The following is a 23,309-nucleotide window of genomic DNA, read 5'->3' as shown; positions in this document are numbered from 1 at the left end:
CTTTTATGCTGAGAGGGAGTGTGTCGATGTGGTGGTGGGGATATCCTGTATTTACGCTGTCTGTTGGAAAGTAAAGTGGAGTGTAATGGTACATTCCTGTATGCATGGAACGGCGGCAATATTTTGACTTCCCAGATTCCCATCAAACAGGGAAAGTGGACGGGCAGGAACTGTGGAGGAGATTAGTCTTTCTTTTTAATTTCCTTTGCTAACCTGCCTGTTTCTCAGATGTTGGAGCTGGACAGTTTAATTCATTTCCCCTGTCTGCCTGTTTCGTGTGTGTGTGTGTGTGTGTGTGTGTGTGTGTGTGTGTGTGTGTGTGTGTGTGTGTGTGTGTGTGTGTGTGTGTGTGTGTGTGTGTGTGTGTGTGTGTGTGTGTGTGTGTGTGTGTGTATGAGTGTGTGTGCGTGCGTGGTTTGCACAAAGGAGACCATGCTGATTTCATTTAACTACATCCAACTTGAAGAGACCGGGATTGTGCAAGAGCCAGCTCGATCTGATCAGGTCACGTGAAAATGATGACGACACGTTACTACTGTGTGGTTCTGCTCTTGTGCAAATGAGTGTGTCACTGAAGAAGAGTCAAATCATGGTATCGTAACCATTAACCCTGCTTGCTGACACAGGGAAATTGGAAGAAAAATGCAAAAAATATTTTAAAATGTCTTACTGTTTTGATGTACATTATATATGAATTTACAATAAAGTTTATAAAGTTATTCAAGTGGCTCTTGAGTATTTAGGTTTGGTGTTTTCCGCCATGAAAATAATGATGGTATTGATGCTGTATGGTACTTTGTCATGTACAAACTTGTGTGAATGTGTGTTTGTGCGCGTGTGCGCGTGTGTGTGTGTGTGTGTGTGTGTGTGTGCGTGTGTGTCGTGTGTGTCTGTCTGTCAGGGAGTGGAAGATATGGACAGTATGCTATACCAGTGAGTGAAGACAGCTGATCCTGGATCAGCCAAGGGGAGCTCATTGGGAATTCAGTGAGGATTACAATGGGGATCTGATTAGTTGGCATAACAAAGGAAACCCTCTTGAGCTTGTCACCAGCAGGTGCAGCAATAATGAGTCAGAAACTGGGGGAGACCCAAATATAAACAGGTCTACATTTACACCGCCCAACAAGAGCAGCTATTTTTAACTTCACACACATGCGTTCACATGCGCACATTGCCATAGTCACAGTCTGACTCACTAAGTATTATCTATACACTCTCCCCTCCAGCCTCATGTACACACAGACTGCCCCTTCCATAGTGAAGTGATTTCAGAGCTTAATCTGAGCTATGATGACACAGAAATGTTCATGCAGGAGTGAGAGTCCAGGTCAGGGGTTAAATCGGTCCCCTCGCTGTCAACGCCAATCCATATTTTTTGTCAATGTAAGTGTACAAAGTACCAGCTTGATATGAACCACTAACTGATGTTTAGTAACCTCAACTTTCTTTAAGGGTGGACTGACGTGAACTATGAACACCCCACTCCAACAAAACCATAGTTTGGTTTTGAACTGGTCATAGTTCACACCCCTGGCGTGAGACATTGGGAATGACAAGACCTTGACCTCAAAAAGAACTTGTGGTTGAGGTTGTCTTATTTGAAAATAGAAAAATAATGTACAGAGTGCGTTTTCAGTCTACAATGAAGCACAGTTCATTTGGATTGAGTTAGCCTTCCACTTTCATCCCCAGCACCCCTACCCCAATCCTGACTGTGTTGGAGAGGTGTGAAGAAGAGCCTTCACCTTTCCCCCAAAACTATTGATTGTTTTAATTGATTGTTAAGTGTGTGTGTGTGTGTGTGTGTGTGGGGGGGGGGGGTTATTGTTGGTTTTTTAAATAAATTACATTTTTTTATAAACTATACCCCTGTGTTTTTTCTGAGAAGTGTTTGCCCGCTTCTCCACAGAAGAGCAGAACAAGACTCATGGCTTAGGGTTAGTGGAAGGCATGAATCAAGGGGTAAACCGGTGAGAAGGGTCTAAGACACATGTGAATGTGAAGGGGGATATGCTGGGAAATGCCTAGATAGGAGGATGACGTGCTGAGGGGCCAACAGAGGAGCGGGAGGTTGTTGTTTTTGTCCCATTCAGCTGTTCATCTGGCATTTGGCGGGTATGAGGGAACACCAGTCCCAGCTGTGTTCCCTGTCACGTCATACCTAATAATACACCCTGACAAAGATCGCCCTCTGACTCAACTGCAGGGTCACTCGCAGAATGACGACCCTCCAGTGAGCTGGGTATATATTGGGCTGAACTGCAAGAAGCGTAGGAGAGAGACCCCCACACTATAGCCAGCACCAGCATCCATAAGGAGCCTGTTTCCCACCAGCACCATGTCTCAGGTGAGGTTACTTTAGGGGGAGGGTCAAGGGAGAGGAGCAAATACTCTTCTTGAAAGAAGGGCAATGGAAATTCTCCAAACTGGTAATCACTCAGGGGTTGTCTGTGCCGCAATTGTACTGCAGAGACTGTTGCAAGTGAAAGAACTGCAACGGCAGCTGTGCCAGATCGTTAGAGTGTGAAGCCGAAAACAGGGTGGAGTAGGAATTGAATGTCTGGCCCAGCAGCACTCCTGTCAGCTAAGCAGTTCAGTGGTTGGGTGGATGTGGGCGCTGAATGCATCTGAAGAGAATGGCTCATGTATTGCCTCTGATGTCCTTCTCTCCCTTGCGGCCCTCGTTCCGCCAGCCCGGCGAGGTTAAGAAGAAGAAGCGACCTGTGATGAAGGAGGAGGACCTGAAAGGGGCGCGAAACAAACTGGGGCTGAAGGGAGAGGTGAAGAGCAAGACCTACGAAGTGATGGTGGAGTGCGGTGAGTTGAGATTCTTTCCATTTCCATGACAACAGACCAGGCGGGGGTTGAGGGTTCAGCACATACTGTACAGTATTTGGACAGTGCAAATCAGCTTGAATAGAAAGAAGAATTTTTTTTTTATTAATTTACAGTATTCTTATGCTGTCTCTTCTATAGATTTTTTTTCATTCAAAATGGATACACAGTCATTTAAGCAGTCACTGTAAAAGAGAATTCATGTCTTTTTGGTTAAATACAAGTTATATTTACAAAAATCAGAACATTATTGAATTCATTCCTGTAAGAAAACAGCAAAATCATTTTAAAATGTTTAAAGGAGTCTTCCGAAGCTTTTTTATAATAAGCTGCATTATAAAAATTGTTAAATTTGTGATTTCATATCTAAAAGTCTAAATAAAAATGTCATTGAGGAGAGAGTGAAATTAGAGGGTGAGAGAGAAGGGGGTGGGTCCAGGAGAAAGAGGAAGTGAGCGACTGAGTGTGTACAATTTTCCATTCCTTCTATAGAGAGTTTGTTGTGTGCAGGGCGGTGCTGGGGGTGTTCGGGCCAGTGTGTCTCTGGCCTTATTCCCAGTTTTTTGCCTGCCTGGGCCCATGTCTGAGAGATCTCTGTCCTCTACACTGGGAATAAGGAAGAGGACAGAGATCTCTCAGACATGGGCCCAGGCAGGCAAAAAAAGCAGTCACTGTAATGCTGTATTTCTGTAACCAAATGCAACATTGCCACTTGAGGTGATGCTTGCCCAAATGTAGTTAAAATGTCTAAAAAATGTTTTATGTATTCACATCTATGCTTACAAAGATCTACAGGGCAGTCTTGCACAGCCTTGTCTCACTTGCTGTTGTTAAAGGTTTTAATTGTCTTTTCTGTTCATCATTGCATCACCAAGTGTATTAATTTATGATAAATTACTTATTTGTCAGACATACACTTTTCCATCATGTATGTTTTTTTAATACAGTTGGAGTTATATTGAAGAAATGCAGAAAAATTGCTTCATCCAGAATACAGAAATGAGTTCCTCAGCGGGCTTTTCAATGCCCCTGCCTCGTTGTGTCTGTATGTGTTCTTCACCTGCTGTCACTCACCCGTTACCTGTATTCTCCAGAGCGTATGGGGAAGGTGGCCCCCTCAGTGTTCAGTGGGGTGCGGACTGGGGCAGAGACAGCCATCCAACAGCCAGGCGGCGCGCCCAGCGGCAGCGTCTTCGGGAAGTAGCGATGCGGAGCAGAGACATCTGTCACAGACGTCAATCAACACAGAGAGAGACGAATGGAGTCATCCAATTTGGAGAGATGAATCTGAGAGCTCAGGTCTCACTGTAAACAGAAATATCCCCACAGTCTCAGATGAGCTGTGGCTTCACAGTGGCATGTTGTTCACAGAACAGTAGATTTTTTTTGCCTTTTAAAAAAGAAATTTCTTTTAGAATTGAAAAAAATCCAAGCGATCCAAAAATCCAATGAGGAATCTATGTTTAACATACCAGAAAACGCAATTGTTGGCAGTTGTTTGCATGTTATATAAAAAGGCAATAATTACTTTCGTTATATGATTTTTGTAATGTACTCTGTAATTACCTTGATACTTTGTAAAAATGGAAAATGAATCATATTGATATTATGTTTCTCATGTTTTGATTTTAGGCTCTATTTTACCACACTGGCTAAGCCTGACTTTTCTGTAAGTGTGTGGTGTGAGTCTTTAGGGCTTGGTGTTTTGTAAACCTGCATGGTCTTCAGTCGAAGCACAGCTCTGTGTTATTTGCTGTGGGGCCAGGGGGAGAGCTTGATGAGACAGACTAGCTTTATTTTATATTTGCACACAGTGCAGTAGGAAAGAGAAAGCTTTGATTAAAAAGACAAAGATAGATAGAAAAGAAGAAATTAGGGGGCAGGAATCCACAAGCCATATTTGAATTTTTTCACTACCGTTATTTTAATAAGTCTCTTTTTTTTTTTCTTCTGGAACAACATTGGTCAAAACTTTGACAAAAGTGATGATAAGTATCTAAAGTTATTTTTCTAACACATCCTGTAGACATAAAGTTATTATACATTTTCAATTTCAGGGTCAGTTCCGCCCTTTTAATCATAGTGATATCATTGAGTAAATGTTGCAATCCAGGGAACAGTTTTTATTAGATGAATTGCTGGACCAGGACAGGGACGCTGGGGAGGGAGACTGAAACCGGCACTATGGGAGTGCTTAGGGGATGGACCTCAGTGCACCCCCACTTGTCTCCTTATATCCCAATGTCTATATAGTATTTATGACGTTTTGTGCACCCCTGTAGATCGCAATTGCACCCCTCTGTATTTTCTCCTGGCGCCGAGCTTGACTGAAACATGACGGCATACAGTCTGTTTACACCGATCTTACAGACATGAGAGTGCCTTTTCGGCAGCTATGACACCAGTGCTTTGAACAGGCAGGAGGGGTAAGAGTAAGAGTTCTGGCAACCTGTCCCTTCAACATCCAGCTTGGACACTGATGCAGGACCTGTGTGTGTGTGTGTGTGTGTGTGTGTGTGTGTGTGTGTGTCAGAGAGAGAACCAGAGAAAGAATGAGCAAGTGAGTTGATATGATCAGAGGTGTGTCAAAGAATGCTGACAGTTTGACTGCACTTACATTATAACTGTGCTAAGTTTAGTTTTTGTATGTATGTTTTATGAATTATTTTTATGCGCTAAGTTTAGATTTTGTATGTTTGTTTTCTGAATTATTTTTATGCCTATTTTATGAATAAAAACTCTTTTGAAATGCTTTGACGTTTTATCTGTCCTGTGCTGGACTGTATTGCAATGGTTTGTGTAGTGAGAGAGGGGCAGTGTTGAAAGAGATAGATCACTAGGGATGCTGAAGCAGAATGCATCATTAATGTCTGGATTTATCCTATATGTTGCTGAGGACAATTCGATTCTCACTATTTATGGATTTCTTTTGATCGAGCCACTGACCCCCAGACCAAGCAAGCAAGTTGTTGCAATAAATACTAACGCCTGTTCTGTTTAGGAGCACACCTAGTGATTAATTCTCTTTGACGGTGCCCATTTCCTGTATTATGGATTTTTGGACATTCAGCCCTTCACAAAAGAAATTCAGTGAAAGCATCCTATGACTACCATAGGGCAACAAATCAAAAACGACAGTTTAGATTTACCTTGCCATGCACAGTTAGTAGGACACTCTTACTTATTTTGCTGATGTTGGAATTCATTTCCATGTGAGTCTGGGTATTCAGGTGAAAGCCGAAAGATGTCTGAAGGTATGCAAGGGAAAAGGACTCGATTCTCCACTGACCCCTCTCTGTGTTCTCCCAGCATCAGAACTTACTGTATCCTGTAAGAGGCGTTCAACACACCTATGAGGATATGTAGCATTTCAGTTAACATAAATTTTCCAGAAGATTGGTTTTCCATCCCTCTTAAAGATGGATTTTTTGTTCAGTTACATGCAACTCCTGGTAAGCTGAAAGGGCAAAGCAAGCTGGAGCTGTCTTGAGTAAAAGTGGGTGCAGTGACCATGAGGGATGTTTTAAACAAACACATGCATACATGCTGAGCACACCCACCTCCTGGCAAAGCATGTGGGCTAACGGGAAGGCTTAGAGGCCTCTGGTCATTGGTCCTGTCTGAAGCACACAGACCTATTGATTCCTCCTTCTCTCTCTCTCTCTCTCTCTCTCTCTCTCTCTCTCTCTCTGTTATAAAGAGTCCTGGTGGACTGAGTAAGAGCTGTTCTTGAGGTTCATCATGCCAGGAGCGAGGACTCTCCTGCTGCTCTTTGTGAGCATCTCCGCTGTGGCCCACGCTGCCCTGGTCATTTCACGGGACGATGAGTCTCTGGTGAGTCTCTCCTGCAATACTGGCACACTGTTGGCGCTCAGCACCAGAACCTTTCTCTGCTTCTCCACGAGCCTCTGAAATTCTGAACCACTGGTCCTGTGCACCAAAGAGACACATGTCATCTAATGAGCCCTCTTCTACTTTCTTTCTCTTGCTGTCTCTTTCTGTCTTTCACTCTCCCCTCTCTTTTTCTAAGTTAATATCAATTTCATGTAAGGCACAACAGATACATTTGTGTATCTGATTCTTTATCCCAATGTTACAAAGAATGTTATGTTTATTTTTCTTCAGATTGGTGCATTGTTGGCCTGAAGTTTGTTGTAGTTAACATTTTTGTGGTTGGCTGGTTAATAAGTTCCAGGATCAGCCGACTGAGGAGACTTTTATTAGGAATTTATTTTTTGGACTTAGCTATTGGCAAGGATGGACCTCTACTGAAGGAAATCTGGTCTTATTCAGATTTATTTATGTAAAAATATGTTTTTTTTTCATTTCTGCTCCAGAAACTATGGTTTGCTTTGTTGTCAATTACTTTTTTATATAATTCAACAAATACGTTTTCATTTTTTCATTTGAGTTTTTGTAATCTTGACTGCCAAGCATGCCTCAAGTCCTCAAGCCCATGTAGCTCAGTTACAGTACAATACAAAGTAAAAGGGTTTCCTTTTTTTGGATTCCCTTGGGAAAAGAGCCACACACTGTTCAGTGCTTTGTGACAATTTCCATTGCAAACATAACATTTGATTGGTTGATTGAATTAGCTGTCAGGTACTTTATTTTTAAGCAAATTCTTGAAGGTATTATTTTTTTAACTTTCTTTTTCATGATATAAAATTGGCTTTTGGCTTGGTCCTTCGCTGTCAAGTTTAAGCTCCCAAAAACATTGATTGTTATGGTTCGGCATGTGAGATTTGGTAGGTGCTCCAATATTGAATGTTGTGAAAATGATGAATTTGTATATGCTTCCCCAAGTCCTGGCCTTCGTCTGGGAAATCAGTCCTCTTGTCTGTGTAAGTCTGTTTAGTTTAGTCTTGTAACTGTGAAGTTTAAAAAAACACAACTGTGACATATGTTTACCATCTTTTTCACCTGTGACTGGACATGAGGACAGCAAAAGGCTACTAATCATATGCTGTGGAACCTGTTGTGTTACACTTTCTTTATCTGTTCTGTAAAATTTTGCATCTGCTCTCTGCCCCTTCCCCCAGGGCTCCCAAACTGAGGCCAGGATGATGAAGGTACAAGGCCCTGTGCTATCTTCATTCTGTTTACAAAGCCAAATATCAGAGGGACACTGATTTGAAAATGCCATATGAATCTGCACGGTTGAGGCTTTTCCGCTCTGCATGTAGCAGTAATACCATCCACACTCACTTGATGATCACAAAGCGTTCAGTAGCTATTGCGGTTTTTTAAGTTATCCATAAATATGAAGGTGTGGGCAAAGCAAAAGTGTTGTAAATCATTGTTAGAGACCTATCTCTACCAGGTCATTGCCACTGTTTTACCTATGGCCCATGAGCATTGGGTTTGAACCTTAAACAAACAAATCACTGATGACTGTGCAAAGTTTGATATGCTGCTATTGACCCACCATCATCTCACTCACCGTAATACAATATGCATTTCTGGATTTATTTTTTTTTAATAATAAATCTAACATAATATTTTCTTTTTTCTGCAGAGACGCAGCACTGCTGATGAAGAGGTATGAGTTCTGAACCTGCTGCACTCAACTCACTACTATGGCTACATTATATTTACATCTACATGAAGTCATTCTGCGGACACTCTTATCCAGAGCAACTTACAAAAGTGCATTCAGTTGGTTAAGCAATTGGCTGCACAGATACCAAAACTTTAGTGCCATGATTAAAATGCTCTGCCTTTGCAGAAAATATTAATATAATAAGATAAAGTGCTGTCCAAGGACATACAACTTTAGAATATAAGAGCCTGCAACCTTAAACATCACAGGTTTGTTTGGTCATAACATGGTTACAACTGAGCTAATACCACTGCAAAAGCTTGAGATACAACTATAAAAGGATGAGGTGCCACAAGGCTTTTATCTTTTAGGTTGAAATCACAATCAATGTTACAGCCAGTTAATGTTCAGGAGGGGGAGATGTCAGAAAAGAGAGAGCCCAGGTGTGTTCTGAATAGGCAGCTTTTTAGTTTGGACAGTGATACTGAGGTTATGACAGTAGAGGGAAGTTCATTCCACTACTTTGGGGCAAGAGTAGAGAAATGATGTGAACATGATGAAGGACGCTTCTAGGATGGGACAACTAGGCATCCAGAGGTAGCGGAGCGAAGTGGTGCGGCAGGAGAGACCAACGTGTTTAACTTCAGTTGAATTGGAAAGCAGTAGCCTGTCTACCCAAAACCATTTGGATCTCCTGGCAACTTCAAGACACCATCCTAACAAGACACCATTCTACAGGCAGCCGATAGAAAGTCATCTATGCCAAGTATTACGTATGGCACAACATTACAGGTATCTTGTATTTTTGACAAGTACTTTATACCAAATTGATGTTTATGGTAGTGACACTGTATAAAAATATAATAGGCCTTGCAGATGCCTGCAGTAAAATCTGGATTTAGGGGTAATGGTTGAATTATCTGTGTTTATTTTTTATTAACATTTTAGTAGCAGTTTATACAGTCTAGGCACAAAGGTACTCCCATCCCTTTATTCCTTGAATAGGAGAATTTCAGTGTTGTTACCATGGAAACATCACACAGGAGGAGTAAATTGGAGTTAATTTGCTAAAATGCTTTGAAAAGGAACAAAGCTGACACTGGAATTCAAAAGTGTCAGCCAAGTACAAGAATAGGCACAGAAGCTCTGAAACATGGAGTAGCTGGTGTGGAATAGCAGCTACAGTAGGCTGCAAACAGGAGTACTATCACCTGCTGCAGACAGTGTACAGATGAAGCAGGAGTTTTATGAGGGAGGGCTTTTATTAACACACAACCCAGCAGAATAAGAGGCCACCACCTCTGCTTTTTTCTAAGGTAGACCTACAGTATATTTTAACAATGACTGTTCTTGGCTAACTAAGCAGACTGGACAAATGAAATCTTCTCTGGTACATGGACCAGAGCATTGGAAGAAAGCTAGCCACTCCACATTCCCTATACACTTCTCCATACTGTCCTACACCCCACTCCATACTGTCCTCTCTCATCCATACATCCTTTTTCTCATTCCTTCTCTCTGTCTCTGTCCACATGCAGGGGAAGATAGAGGTGCACAGCGTAAAGGTGGACATTAAGGTAGCATCTCGCTTTGCTCACACTGTCATGACCTCCATCGTTCACAACGGCGCAAGCTCCTCTAAAGAAGTTTTCTTCGATGTGGAGCTACCCAAGACTGCCTTCATCACCAACTTCAGCATGTCAGTGATAGTCTGCAATTCCTTTCTTCACTGTATCTCACAGTATAAAATGCTTCAATCCTCACATAGTGCTTTTATCACTGATTCTGTATGGCCTTTACAGTGCTGACTGACATCACCTCACCCAGCAGTAATGTTACATTACATTACATTATCATCATTTAGCAGACACTCTTATCCAGAGTGACTTACAAAGTGCACCTAATAAAGTGGTATGAAACGTTGTATAACCCAGGACACCACTAACCACATATGAACAAGCATCAGTGCCAAACATAGTGCTGTAGTCACAAGATTAACATGTAAGTGCAACACCTTATACGATTAGTGTGTAGCATCCAAATGGGTGATTCATAACAGCCAGTTAGCACCAAGTTTTTCATGAAACATCAGGTATAGTGACAAAGGAAAGAATAATTAGTCTTCAACTGGACCATTACTGGGAATGCCAGATTGAAAGGGCCAGAAATATGATCTATCCAGGCCACCAGGGGTTAAGACTGCAACTCTTTTAAATAAATGCCATATGATCACCAATGAACAGTCCAGATCTACAAAATACAGTGCCACTCATTGATCCATGTCCCTGTCACTATACAAGGGAATGGGTCACTATTTGGTCAACATGGAAGAGGGCCTAACTGCAACATGTTTTTGCTTGAAAGTTTCCCCAAACACCAGCAAAGTCCCTAGCCATTTGGATACATGTTGAGAATGTTAATGATGTATCCGTGTGTGTGTGTGTGTGTGTGTGTGTGTGTGTGTGTGTGTATCTGTGTGTTTGTGTTTATGTGTGATTTTTTTCCTTCAACTCGCTTGACCTGTGCGTTTATGCTTCAGGGAGATTGATGCGAAGACATACGTGGGACAAGTGAAGGAGAAGGAGAAGGCCAAGAAGCAATATGATGTAGCGGTGTCCAGGGGGCAGACAGCTGGACTGGTCAGGTGAATTTGAAAGAACAGTGCATTGTTGATCGTGTGACTCTATACACACACACACATACAGTATATATACACGTATATAGATAGATAGATAGATAGATAGATAAACCTGATGTTATCTATGGAGTATATAACACAAATATATGGGTGATGTTGTGTTTCTGTTTCCAGGGCATCAGGCAGGAAGATGGAGAAGTTTTCTGTTTCTGTCAACATTGCAGCTGACAGTAAGGTCAAATTCAAGCTGACCTATGAGGAGCTGCTGCAGCGTAAACAGGGCCAATATGAGCTCATGACGCGGGTGAAACCCAAGCAGTTGATCCAGCATTTTGAGGTCAGGGGAGACTACTTGAAACTCATACATGCACACTGTCAGCATGTGTTCCTCAGTTGCATAATCGATATTTCATTATCTAGTTTTTGTGCCACACTAATACACAGCATAAGCTCCTGTCAGAATGACCTCACTGTTTTTTTTTCACCAACAGATTGTTGCAGACATTTATGAATCTCAGGGAATTGCCTTCCTGGATGCCTATGGAACTTTCATTACAAATGAGTTGCTCCCCCTTGTGGAGAAAGTCGTCAGTGACACCAAGGTGCTTGTCTGACACTTGGAATGGGGGAGGGGGGGGTGGCATTACTCAAAGGTCAATATAGTTTTCAATACAGAATCTAAAACTGGCAATTACAGCTACATAGTTGAAACCGAAGACAGTAATAATGTGGTTATCACAGAACATCTTGCTGATGTCATGAAAATATTAACAAATTCTCCCACCCCAATATCCTCAGGCACACATCTCCTTCTCTCCAACGCTGGAACAGCAGAAGAAATGTCCTGATTGTGATGGGACTCTGATTGATGGAGATTTCTACATTAAGTATGATGTGAAAAGGGAGACACAAATCGGTGACATCCAGGTTAGAAACATAGGTTTTACTTCCATGAGTCTACAAAAAAGCACAAGTTAGACATCCACTGAAAGCTACATGAGACAAGTTTTATTTATTGTCTGTTTATGGATGTTATGTTATGTTCACTTGTTTAAGTCTAGGAAAGCCCATAGATTTTACAATGATAATTACAACTTTTGAGCCTACCAAAAATGTTGACATATCAAAGTAGTGAAATTGATTCTGAGCTATACAGGGTACTAGCATTGCACATTTATTTGCACACAGTGGACATGCTAACTATTATTCTTGTTGCTCTATATTCACAGCACTGTGGGCTGCAATCCCGCCTTTTGTCTTTCTGTAAATATTCACCAAAGAGCTTTGATATTTGATATTATTTCTTCAGGGGGAAATACTGTGTGCATTGTTGGGTAATGTCCCGAGTGTTGGCTGGTTTGACAGACTATAACCCAGCAATCCCCCTCTGTTCTCATTCCAGATAGTCAACGGGTATTTTGTGCACTTTTTTGCCCCGCCAAATTTGCCCCGAGTGCCAAAGAGTGTGGTATTTGTGATAGATATCAGCATGTCAATGCGTGGACAGAAAATCCGGCAGGTGAGAGTGTGTATGAGGGCATCAGAATGTGGTGCACTTTTGGAATGATCCAGGACACTTGTTCAGACCTGCGGTACATAGGCATATAAGTGTGTGTGGCTTTATTTGAGGGGGGTGAACTTGACAGGATCACATCATTAATAGTAAAAGTATTTTCTTAGAGATTCACTCACCAGAGCATGGGGGAATGCATCTCAACATCGAAGAAGGATTTCCTGACATTAATATTATCAAATGCAAAGATGCGCTGAAATTTTGTACCAGAGTACATACAGTCTTTGCTACCATCAGGACTCTTTACTTGTCCTGAGTTCAGGTTTACATAAATTTGCACAGTTAATGAGTGTTGGGGGGATAGAGGAGCCCACAGTCATTCCAATTTTGTCTTCTTCAGACACGCGAGGCCTTGCTGACCATTCTGAGTGATCTCTACGAAGAGGATTACTTTGGCATAATTTTGTTTGACAACAGGGTCGAGAGGATGGAACCATCCCTGCAGCAAGCCACTAAAGAGAATGTAGAGAAGGCCAAGGACTATGTCAGGAAAATCAACGAGAGGTGGGGTGAGTGCTGGCGGGATGAGCAAGAAGGAGCCACTCCCTTAGAGGAGGCTATTCCTCAGTGTCTAAATGTCTCTGTCTGTATTAATATACCCCACAAGCAGTTTGTGTGTCTCTGAGACTCTGAGGCTCTCTGAGACTTTAAGACGGGGTGGCAGTGTAGTATGGTGGTTAAGGAGTAGGACTTGTAACTGAAATGTTGCTGGTTTGATTCCCCACTGGGGCACTGGGCAAGGTACTTAACCCACAATTGCCTACTGACAATAAGTTGCTCTGGATAAGCGTCTGATACATGTCAATAATGTAATGTAATGTTAAGTCATCTGAAACCCCCCTTCTCCCCATTCTTCTTCCCTTAGCCACCAATATCAATGATGCTGTGTTGGAGGCTGTTAAAATGCTGTCAGAGGACAAAGCTGCCAACAGACTACCAGAGAGGAGTGTGCCCATGATCATATTGCTGACAGATGGAGATCCCACTTCAGGTGCACTCAGACATCCTGTATTATCGTTTTACTCTCTTCTCTAAACACTGATGAGCCAACCTGTACCACAAGCTGCCTTTCCTCTGCCCAGCCAGACTGATCAGCCCTAGTCCTAGAGAACAGGGACAGAAACTCCCTTGATTTCTAACTACCAGAGGGTGAAATGCAAATTAGCAAACATTTCAGTCAAGCGACGTTTGTCATCCTCTGTTATGTGGAGTTACGTTTTGAAGCCCTAGCTGATGACACTGCTGGTCAACCCGCAGACACCACTGAAGGCTGTATACAACCACATAAGTGCACTCCCTTTGTAATGGCCACGATATCGGTTTGTTAAAAGGCTAGTGGATGTGTTTGGACACAGCAGAGAGGGTGTGCGAGATTACCTTGGTGATCTCTTTCCTCCACTATATGGCCAGGAAACAAGGCATTCATTTGCCACTGAATGAATGGCAATGAGAGGACTCGCTGTCCAAATCACTCCACAAAACAGGTTTACGATTCAGACTCGCATAGAATTCATGAGCGTCTTTGAGTCAAGGTATGTATTGTACATGTAGCAGTGCTCCTTGTACCCCTGGTTTACAGCTATAAAGTCTACCTCCACATACTCTTGACATGTCGATACAAATTTCACTGTTCACACTACTATATATATAGGTTTTTTTCCTTGTATCCACCTCTGTCAAAATTGTTTACATCTCTGGATCAGAAAAAATAGCTTTTTTCCCTTTTGGCAGGATGGGCTCTACATGTGACTCTGACGTCAGAATGTCCTTACACAGAATTTTTGGGGCGTTTACTTACGCTAATTAGAGATAACATGCACGAGCATCTTACTTAATAAAAATTAGTATTCATCATCACAGGAACGAGGTTAAGAACGAAATTGGGTGTTTCTGTACATGTCATGAACCTGACGTGACTTTTTCATGCGCAGTTATTACCAAGAATAAAATACGATCATTTCTGCGAATATTTTATGAATGAGGCCCCAACTCCTTTTTTGTTGTCACTGCCATACAGGAACTGTCACCGATGGTTTGGAAAAGGTGCAAAATGAACGTGTGCACTGTAAGTGAAAAAATGTGGGTCAGTGATGGTGAGTGTGCTTACGTCTCTGTGTGCGCATATGCAGGTGAGACAAACCCAGACAGGATCCAGCAGAATGTGTATAATGCAATGGGGGGCAACATCACACTGTTCTGCCTCGGCTTTGGCTTTGACGTCAGTTACAAATTCTTGGACGTCATGGCACAGCAGAACAACGGATTGGCCAAGAGGATCTACGAAGACTCAGATGCCGCTCTACAGCTACACGTAATGATTACCCACCTTTTCACATTGTTAAACTGTAAAGTATTACATACTGGCATTGATTTAGAGACACTATTCAGTTTTTATATTTATTTTGTAAACCGAATACTATCAATCGAGCAATCACTAATACAAAGGTGAATAGCGGACCTTTTAAAAAAATGTATTTGCTTTCATGTCGATGGGAAGTAAGTGGTTTTTAACTAGAGTTGTAGCTAATGCCTTTATTTATAACCTCTTACAGAAATTGGAAGATCTGTTATTTAGTTGAAAATGGTCAGATTCAGACACTGCACCAAAACCAGAGGTCTGTTTAATCCAGAATAGTAAATCTTAAGAAAAAAAAAAATCAAGTGTAGTGTCTTGTTATTAAACATACTTTTATATCCTATTTTGCAGCCCTTCAGAAGTGTTAAAATAAGTCTATTAGATCTATTTACCAATGCGACACAAATACTGAAATGCATCTGACATACATTTAATGTTTGGCATTGTTTGTTATTTGTGGTGTGCTCTGACTTTAAAGTATGAACCATAGTGGATCATCGTACAGTGTGATTATTGTATTTTTATGGCACAAGGATGAGATGAGTTTAGTTGAGTTTAACTTCATTACTCAGGATAAAAACAAAAATTTGAAATATGGCGATGTGTAAATGAGGGTGTGGTCACGTGAATCACTGAGTCAATTTGTGGATTCATAAGTAAATGTTTGGATTCTTGAAGAAATGTATGTATTCATAGTTAAACATGTTTGATGAGTAAATGTGTGTATTTATAGGTAAATGCATGTGTTCATGAGCAAATGTGTGAATTAAGCAATTTTGTTAACGAGTATGTTTGTGCTCATTGTAGCTCTCGTGTGTGTCTGTTGTAGGGTTTTTACACAGATGTAGCCAGCCCTTTGCTTTCTGAGATAGATGTGCGTTACCAAGAAAACGCTGTGGACTCACTGACTACCAACAACTTCAAGCAACTGTTCAATGGATCCGAGATTGTGGTAGCTGGCCGGCTATCCGACAATGACCTGGACAACTTCATGGTGGAAGTGTTTGCACAAGGGGTGAGATGCATTCAAAGGCTGATTTTTGTGTTGTCCCATGACATTTTCGCATTAAATGATAGGCCTATCAAAAATGCAGAGGAATTGCAAGGGGTTACAAGATGGCTTCACCCTCACAGTACCTTTCGCAGCAGTTATCGACACAATCTAAATGCCAGCTAATTTCTGGTGCAGCACCATTCATGTTGGGCATAGCAAAACTGCTTTTTGCCCTCTCATGTGCAGTGTGCTCATTTGTGTATCGAAACCTTTTGATTCCAGAATCACTATACATATGTACAAACATTTTGTGCGCATAGCGTGCATATGATCAAAATGAGGCACATTTTAGAATTAATCAATTTCTTCTTACCTACTTATCCTACATACGAACAAATTTCACGTCTGCTCCACACCACTTGTACCACATACACAAGCACACTTTGAGCAAGACAACATGTTTTGCCATGAAAGTGTTGAAGTATCAAATGCACATTTGAACAAAATGATCATTTGCAGTTCACATACTTTAAAACTCTCTCTCCCTCTTGCCCCCCCCCCCCCCCCCACCCCCCCCACACACACACACACACACACACCCAGGTGGACGAGGAGCTCTCCTTCAAGGGTCGGGCCAGCACCCAAGAATGGGACATTATTTTCCCTGACCAGGAGTACATCTTTGGGGATTTCACAGAACGTCTTTGGGCGTACCTTACCATCCAACAGCTGTTAAACAAAAAGTCAGTGTGAACCCTTTAGTCACATGTCACCTAAGACCTAAAACGTGTGTCCCATGTCCCCAAAACTGCACCATTACCCATTTCCCTGATGTGCTGATAATGATAAAAAATATTGTGTTACTCTGAATGGATACATATTGCCTGATTGAATAAGCTCTCATATGCCAGTACAAGGGAATTCTGAGAGTACTGAATATGGGTAAAGAGTATGAAAAGGTAGAACCTTGAGAAACTGGCAAGAACATATTCAGGCATTGTAACTAACAAAATACTCTGTTCCATGGGCTGGTTTGGGCCTAGATTTTGGAATATCAAATAATATCAAAAACATCAGCATGAGGATCAGCATTTTTTATCCATGGTAGGAGACCAGGTGTATTGTCACCTGAGGGGGCAGAGTGCTGGCATGACATAAAACTTATATCTTATTATCTTATATAACTACAAGATATGTACTGGCATTTTTAACAGCAGTGGATGCACAAATAATTAGAGCTACTGTTTTATGAATGATCACAACCAACTATTTTTACAGATACTTCATACAGACTAATATATCTTATTTCATTGTTTCTTACTCATGGTCCAAGAGGAAACCATGTATGCCGCTTTTCATGCCAACTGAGCTCTTATTTAGCTTTATTGAGCTGTTAACAACTATCTGACTATTTATTTCTCGTCAACGTTGTAATGCTTATTCACAAATCACTCTTGTGCTAAAGGAGAACAGGTGCTATTCTGTCTTCGTATTTACAAGGAACTACATTTTAACATTACACAGGCTGCAGTTTGAGGGATTTTCCATGTCTGACAAAATTGTTCTAATGCCTGTCATGTGAATGTCTTAAAGGGCAAAGGTCTCATCCTTGGGCCAAACACCTGCATCTCAGGTGTTTGGCCCAAGGGTATCTGAGCAATATTTAGGGAATACCCATACTGATATCTGTCTTGGGGATGTTGTCCTCCCAGGGAGACCGGCCCTGTGAGTGAGAGGGAGAACGTCACTGCACAGGCCTTGGAGCTGTCCCTGAAGTACAACTTTGTCACCCCCCTCACCTCTATGGTGGTTACCAAGCCCCAGGATGAGGAAAAAGATGACATGCTAATCGCCGACAAGCTGACCGAGGGTGTGAACTGAGATATGGATTCAAAGGGGGTGTAGGGTGGGAAGCCATTTTGTGAGGTGATGAGGAATGGTTTACCACCCAGACATTTTGGGGATACGGAATAAGGCAAGGTCGTAAGTCACTGAGACTTTAAGTACAACTGTAAACAGTAAGTGAATGTAAAGGTCAAAGACAACAGGAAGGTCAAAGGAAGACTTCAGGCTGCATTGGCTGATCGTTTATGTTCTTTAGATCCAAACAATATAATCTGTAATTAAGCGGTAAACTACACAGCATGTTGACTGTTTATCCCCTGTGTTGGTTTACAGATCAGAGACAGAGGCCAGGCGCTCTTGGTAAGTATCAGTTAATTTGTAAAATTAACTGGAGGGAAATGTTCTTGGAATTTCAATGCATCTGGCTGAAACATGAGTGTCATTTTCATTCTTCCATAGCATTTCAATCTCAGTGTAGAACTTCCTCTCAATCTCAATCTGGACACCTAATCATGTGCTACTGCAACTGTCTTCATAATGGCTATGTTGTCCCACCCTCATCTGATTTGTACAAGAAAAGCACAGTGTTAATCTATTATTATTATTAACATTATTGTCAGAAATAATAATAGTCTTTATTTGTGTAGCACTTTGATGTGCAACTTACATATTGCACAGTATTCATGATAACTGTAAACTCAGAATGGGTGCTGTAGAAACAAGTGGTGTGTCTTATTGCAGGTCACGCCCCCCCGTCCACGGTGTCGCACCATTACCACTACCGCCCTGTCACAAGCGGTATGTCCCTAGTATCTCCTTGCTCTCATGTTTTTCTTCAACAGGGGTGGTAAACTTGAACTCTTGGAGGCCGGTTTGTGTGTGATGCTCCACTCTGTGTCCTTAATCATGTACAGTGTGATCATTTATCTGGTGTTTTTTTTCCTATTGTCCACCCACTTCAGAATAGCCCATTGCAATGTTAGGCTCATCCTACCACAGAAATCTCTGTACAGAGACACAGAGTGTAGTGAGTGCAATCCTCTGGTGCATGCACATAACATCCAATATGACAAGAGGACCCTGGCTGACCTACCCACCCCTATCCCTAGTGGAACAAGGCCAATTTGTTCTCCACTGTGAGTCATCTGATTTTGAGCCCAGGCTGTAGGGCTCAGCCTTCACTCAGAGGCACTGACTCAGCCACTCTGGAGCGCCCAGTTTGGTGCTTTTTTGTGTGTGTCTTAAAATGATGCTCACAGCTGAAGACTGCACACATGTTCCATTCTTGCGTTTTTTACTGCTGTGTGTTTGGGAAAATGCATCAGTAATTAATTAATTAATTAATTAATTAGACAAAAGAGATTGTTTAATGAAAAAAACTGCTTACATGGTGGTCCTCAAGAATTTTCATCCTTGTCCTCAGAAATTATTTTATTAATTGACAAGGTAGGTGATTCCATCAACATTGACATTTTCTGTGTCATAGCACTGAAGAGATGTGTGATGACCAGTCATTTCAGATAAATGTAACTGATTTTGGTTGGCAGTGGACGGAGACCCGCATTTCATCGTTGAGATTCTTGAAAAGAATGACACGCTGTGCTTCAACATCGATGACGCACCTGGAACCATCTTTAATCTGGTCAAAGACCCGGTGTTAGGTAAGACCTGGGTGGCAGGGGAAGGTGGAGAGTTCCAGACTGGGACCCAAAAGAAGAAGATGTGACCAAAAACTTACTTTTGTGCAAGTGAGTTCATCTGTAGGCCCAATCTGATTCAGCATCATTCCTTTGAGTCAGTCAAGCAATGCACCTCCTTTACCCGATATTTGTGGAAAGATTTAGAGCCGAAGAGACAATAGGGTGGATAGTCCTTCTTCATGGCTGATCTGAAGTGTTACATTGGTCCATTGAAACCCCTTACAGGTGTTGTGGTTAATGGCCAGACTATTGGTGACAAGAAGGTAGACCCTGGGAGCAAAATCAACACCTACTTTGGCCGGTTTGGGATTGTTCACCAGAAGCTGGGGATCCGGCTGGAGGTAACCACTAAAGGAATATTGGTCTTCCAGGGTAAAGTGCACTCTACACTCTCCTGGTCTGACACAGCCTCCCTGAAGTTGCCCAGGTAAGCACAAGTTTGAAGACCTACTGGTCCTAGTTGATTGGTTAAGGAGGGTCAAGTTGTTCATTTTCATCTAGTCCTTGAAAGGGATATCAGAAACTCCAGGCCCTGGGGACTGGCAGTGGCCCATCCTTGCTACTTTGACCCGCCTTAGTTTATGAATAAAACTCTATCTGCGCTGTTTAACAAAATGTCTCACACTTCAGATGACCCTGTCCCACCCACCTGAAGCATGTGTCTTCTGGTCTCCCTCTCTTGCAGTGTGGAACTTCAGGTGATCAAGGACCGCAGCCTAACTGTAGCCCTGAAGGACTCAGTGAAGTTTGTCATCATCCTGCATAAGGTGTGGGAGAAGCATCCCTACCACCAGGACTATCTGGGCTTCTACACCCTGGACAGCCATTTCCTCTCACCCGGCGTTCATGGCCTGCTGGGTAAGATTAGGGACTGGCCTGGCTTATACTGCCTGACATTAGCACCTGGTCCATGCTGAAGGCAAAGGAAGCATGAGCTGTCTTGCATTTTCCCAGTGTCTTCTTCAGTGTGCAATGGGGCAATAATGAGGTTAGCATGGGACTTAAAGCCTTGCTCATTCCCCTGAGCCAAGAGGGGACAGTGGGGCTGACAGTGGAGCTGTCAGACTGCTAACACTATGTTGCCGTGGCTTTTTAACCGAATTGCCAGTTTTTCGGCCAACTGCAAATTAGCAAACAAATAGGAAAAGTTGTGAGAGAAATCATGTCACCAAAAGCAAAGAGATGAGGGCAGCCCCACAGCTTAGAGATGCAAACACAAAAATGCTGTCTGTTCCCTTTGACAGTGGCAGTGCCTTTGTTTTACGTGTTCTCTTGGTAAAAGCATGAAGCTAGCTGTATCAGCATTTCATTGATAGCTGGTTTCTCTCCAACAAGCTATATTAATTGTTGCTTGCTTGTGTAGCTCAGGACCTCCTGAGTTCTTGCTTAATTTCCTGATCCAAACATTCTAAGCTTATTTTTTCAAGTGGAAAACTGACCATTAGAGCAGTACCCTCATTTCCACCAACCCAACCACTAGCACTTCCACCACCTTAATCCCACCTATCTAGTGAGAGGCTTATCTAATGAGAGATGCTAGATAATGTACTCTTCTCCTTGAAACTATTCACCATTAATTATCTTGTATCATGATAAGTGCCTTTGACATGACTAAATTCAATGAGATATATATACGGCCACATCAGCCCAGTTTGCTTCCAAAAGTCCATAGCAGCCATCTCATTAGAAATAAAACTGTGTTTGAGAACACAGTGTTTGAGTTGGCTTCGGAGATTTTCTAATCATAAGCTTGATGAACTCAAAGTGACTTCTTTAATCTTTATGAAACAAATTCAGTCGTACATGGATTTAAATATTTTTATTTTTGAGAATCTATCCCAAAAATCCTCAACAGTCCATGTGTGCTGTCCCTCTATCCTCCATTGCCCCCCGCAGGTCAGTTCTACCACGGCGTGCAGTTTGAGGTTAGCGACCTGCGTGAAGGGGAAACCCCTGACAAACCGGATGCCACCATGATAGTGAAAGGGTCAGAGCTCACTGTGACCAGGTAAAGGTGAACACGCACACACACACTCTCATTTTGACTCCTCTACACAAACTACTTACTCCCATATACTCTGCAATTGTTCCCATCTTCTTTTCTATCTCTGTGCATGCACCCAACCGCACACACACATACACACACACACAAACACACACACACATACATACACACATACACACACACACACTCACACACACACACATACACACACACACCACACACACCACACACACCACACACACACCACACACCACACACACACACACACCACACACACACACCACACACACACCACACACACACACACACCACACACACCACACACACACCACACACACACCACACACACACACACCACACACACACCACACACACACACACACACACACACACACCACACACACCACACACGCACACACACACCACACACACACCACACACACATCACACACACACACACCACACACACACCACACACACACCACACACCACACACACCACACACACACCACACACACACACACACACACACACACACCACACACACCACACACGCACACACACACCACACACACACCACACACACATCACACACACACACACCACACACACACACACACACACACACACACACACACACACACACACACATGCACAAACTGTACCACATGTGACTTCAGCACAAGACACTGCTCTTACTGTTATGATTCACTTGTGCCGCGCCGCTTTGCGGACGTCCTTTACACGCTCCACATCTCTCTGTGCCGGCAGAGGCTGGCAGCGAGACTTCCGCTGGGACGTGAAGAAAGGGGAAAACGTGCCCTGCTGGTTCATTCACAACAACGGCACGGGGCTCATCGACGGGACCCCTGACGATTATGTCGTTTCCGGGATATTCAAAACCAGCTGAACTACATCAATGACCATGGGGCCTCATCAGCGTCCGCATGGGCCAAAGAATTAACTACTTCAAAAACAGATCAATGTCTTTGCTAAACATGTAGGAAAAAACATACATAAACAATAAACAAAATGGACATAAAAAAAACGGAAAAATAACCAGTGTTGTAAATTGATTTGGCATATTCTGGTGTTCTGTTATTCTGATTTGAAGGAAAAGAGTTGACTGTGTATTTCAGTGGGTATTCTGAGATCTGTCCAAATACACAAATTAGACCAAGCTGCATTGTAACAGTTTGTAAAATTCTTAATACATGTTCCTTTCAAACTCCTAAATTTATTATTCCTAAAAGTCCATGTTTCATTAATCCCATCCTTAAATCCCACCCTAAGAGAGATTGAATGCAAGTCTTCCAGCCCACCACAGACAGCAGTTTTGAGCAGAATTCACCAAAATACATTTTAGTAAAAAGTGAAGTTTTTCAGATCTTCCTTTTCCTCAACGAGTCTGCATATGTGTAGGTGTACTTCTGGTATGGACCACTCTGTTTCTTCTTTGGCGGGGCTGTAGGAGTCAATTGAGGATGTCTGCAAACACCTGGGAGAACAAATACATGCCAAATACACCAACATATTGCAAAATCGACAAGGTTCAACAAAAAGTGTGACTTACAGGTGGCTTAGCTGAAGAAAAGAGGGATGAAAGAGGGAGAGAGAATGAGGAGGAGTGACAGAACTTGCTTTAGAGTGAAGAATGCACTGGTCTGAGAGTCTAGAATCCCCCCTTTGAGATTCACTACTGGTTGGGGGGGAGATAAAGGTCAATCTGTCAGCACAGACTTTATATCCACAGTGATAACCATCAAAATCCATGCCATCCATATCTTCTTTCTGCCACTTAGCAGAAGGTGCGTATGT

At 42.3% G+C, this 23,309-nt stretch overlaps 2 protein-coding genes across 2 annotated transcripts; both read left to right on the top strand.

Moving 5' to 3' along the window:
* The first annotated feature begins 2,258 nt into the window (after window positions 1-2,258).
* On the top strand, window positions 2,259-4,095 carry mustn1b (musculoskeletal, embryonic nuclear protein 1b). The gene is made up of 3 exons (XM_036531148.1): window positions 2,259-2,350; window positions 2,697-2,820; window positions 3,933-4,095. The coding sequence occupies exons 1-3, from the start codon at window positions 2,342-2,344 to the stop codon at window positions 4,040-4,042; spliced, it is 243 nt and encodes an 80-aa protein (XP_036387041.1). The 5' UTR covers window positions 2,259-2,341; the 3' UTR covers window positions 4,043-4,095.
* Window positions 4,096-6,545: 2,450 nt separating this feature from the next.
* itih3a.1 (inter-alpha-trypsin inhibitor heavy chain 3a, tandem duplicate 1) lies at window positions 6,546-22,539 on the top strand. Its single transcript, XM_036531173.1, has 22 exons — window positions 6,546-6,672; window positions 7,881-7,910; window positions 8,357-8,380; window positions 9,919-10,079; window positions 10,920-11,024; window positions 11,193-11,355; window positions 11,510-11,620; window positions 11,817-11,945; window positions 12,421-12,537; window positions 12,932-13,100; window positions 13,457-13,582; window positions 14,721-14,902; window positions 15,777-15,962; window positions 16,545-16,684; window positions 17,654-17,811; window positions 18,120-18,146; window positions 18,528-18,584; window positions 19,334-19,447; window positions 19,712-19,913; window positions 20,172-20,344; window positions 21,383-21,494; window positions 22,263-22,539. The coding sequence occupies exons 1-22, from the start codon at window positions 6,580-6,582 to the stop codon at window positions 22,399-22,401; spliced, it is 2,718 nt and encodes a 905-aa protein (XP_036387066.1). The 5' UTR covers window positions 6,546-6,579; the 3' UTR covers window positions 22,402-22,539.
* Window positions 22,540-23,309: the final 770 nt, after the last annotated feature.

Source organism: Megalops cyprinoides, chromosome 6 (genome assembly GCF_013368585.1).
Source record: "Megalops cyprinoides isolate fMegCyp1 chromosome 6, fMegCyp1.pri, whole genome shotgun sequence".
NCBI lineage: Eukaryota > Metazoa > Chordata > Actinopteri > Elopiformes > Megalopidae > Megalops > Megalops cyprinoides.
This window is presented reverse-complemented; position numbering and strand designations above follow the sequence as displayed.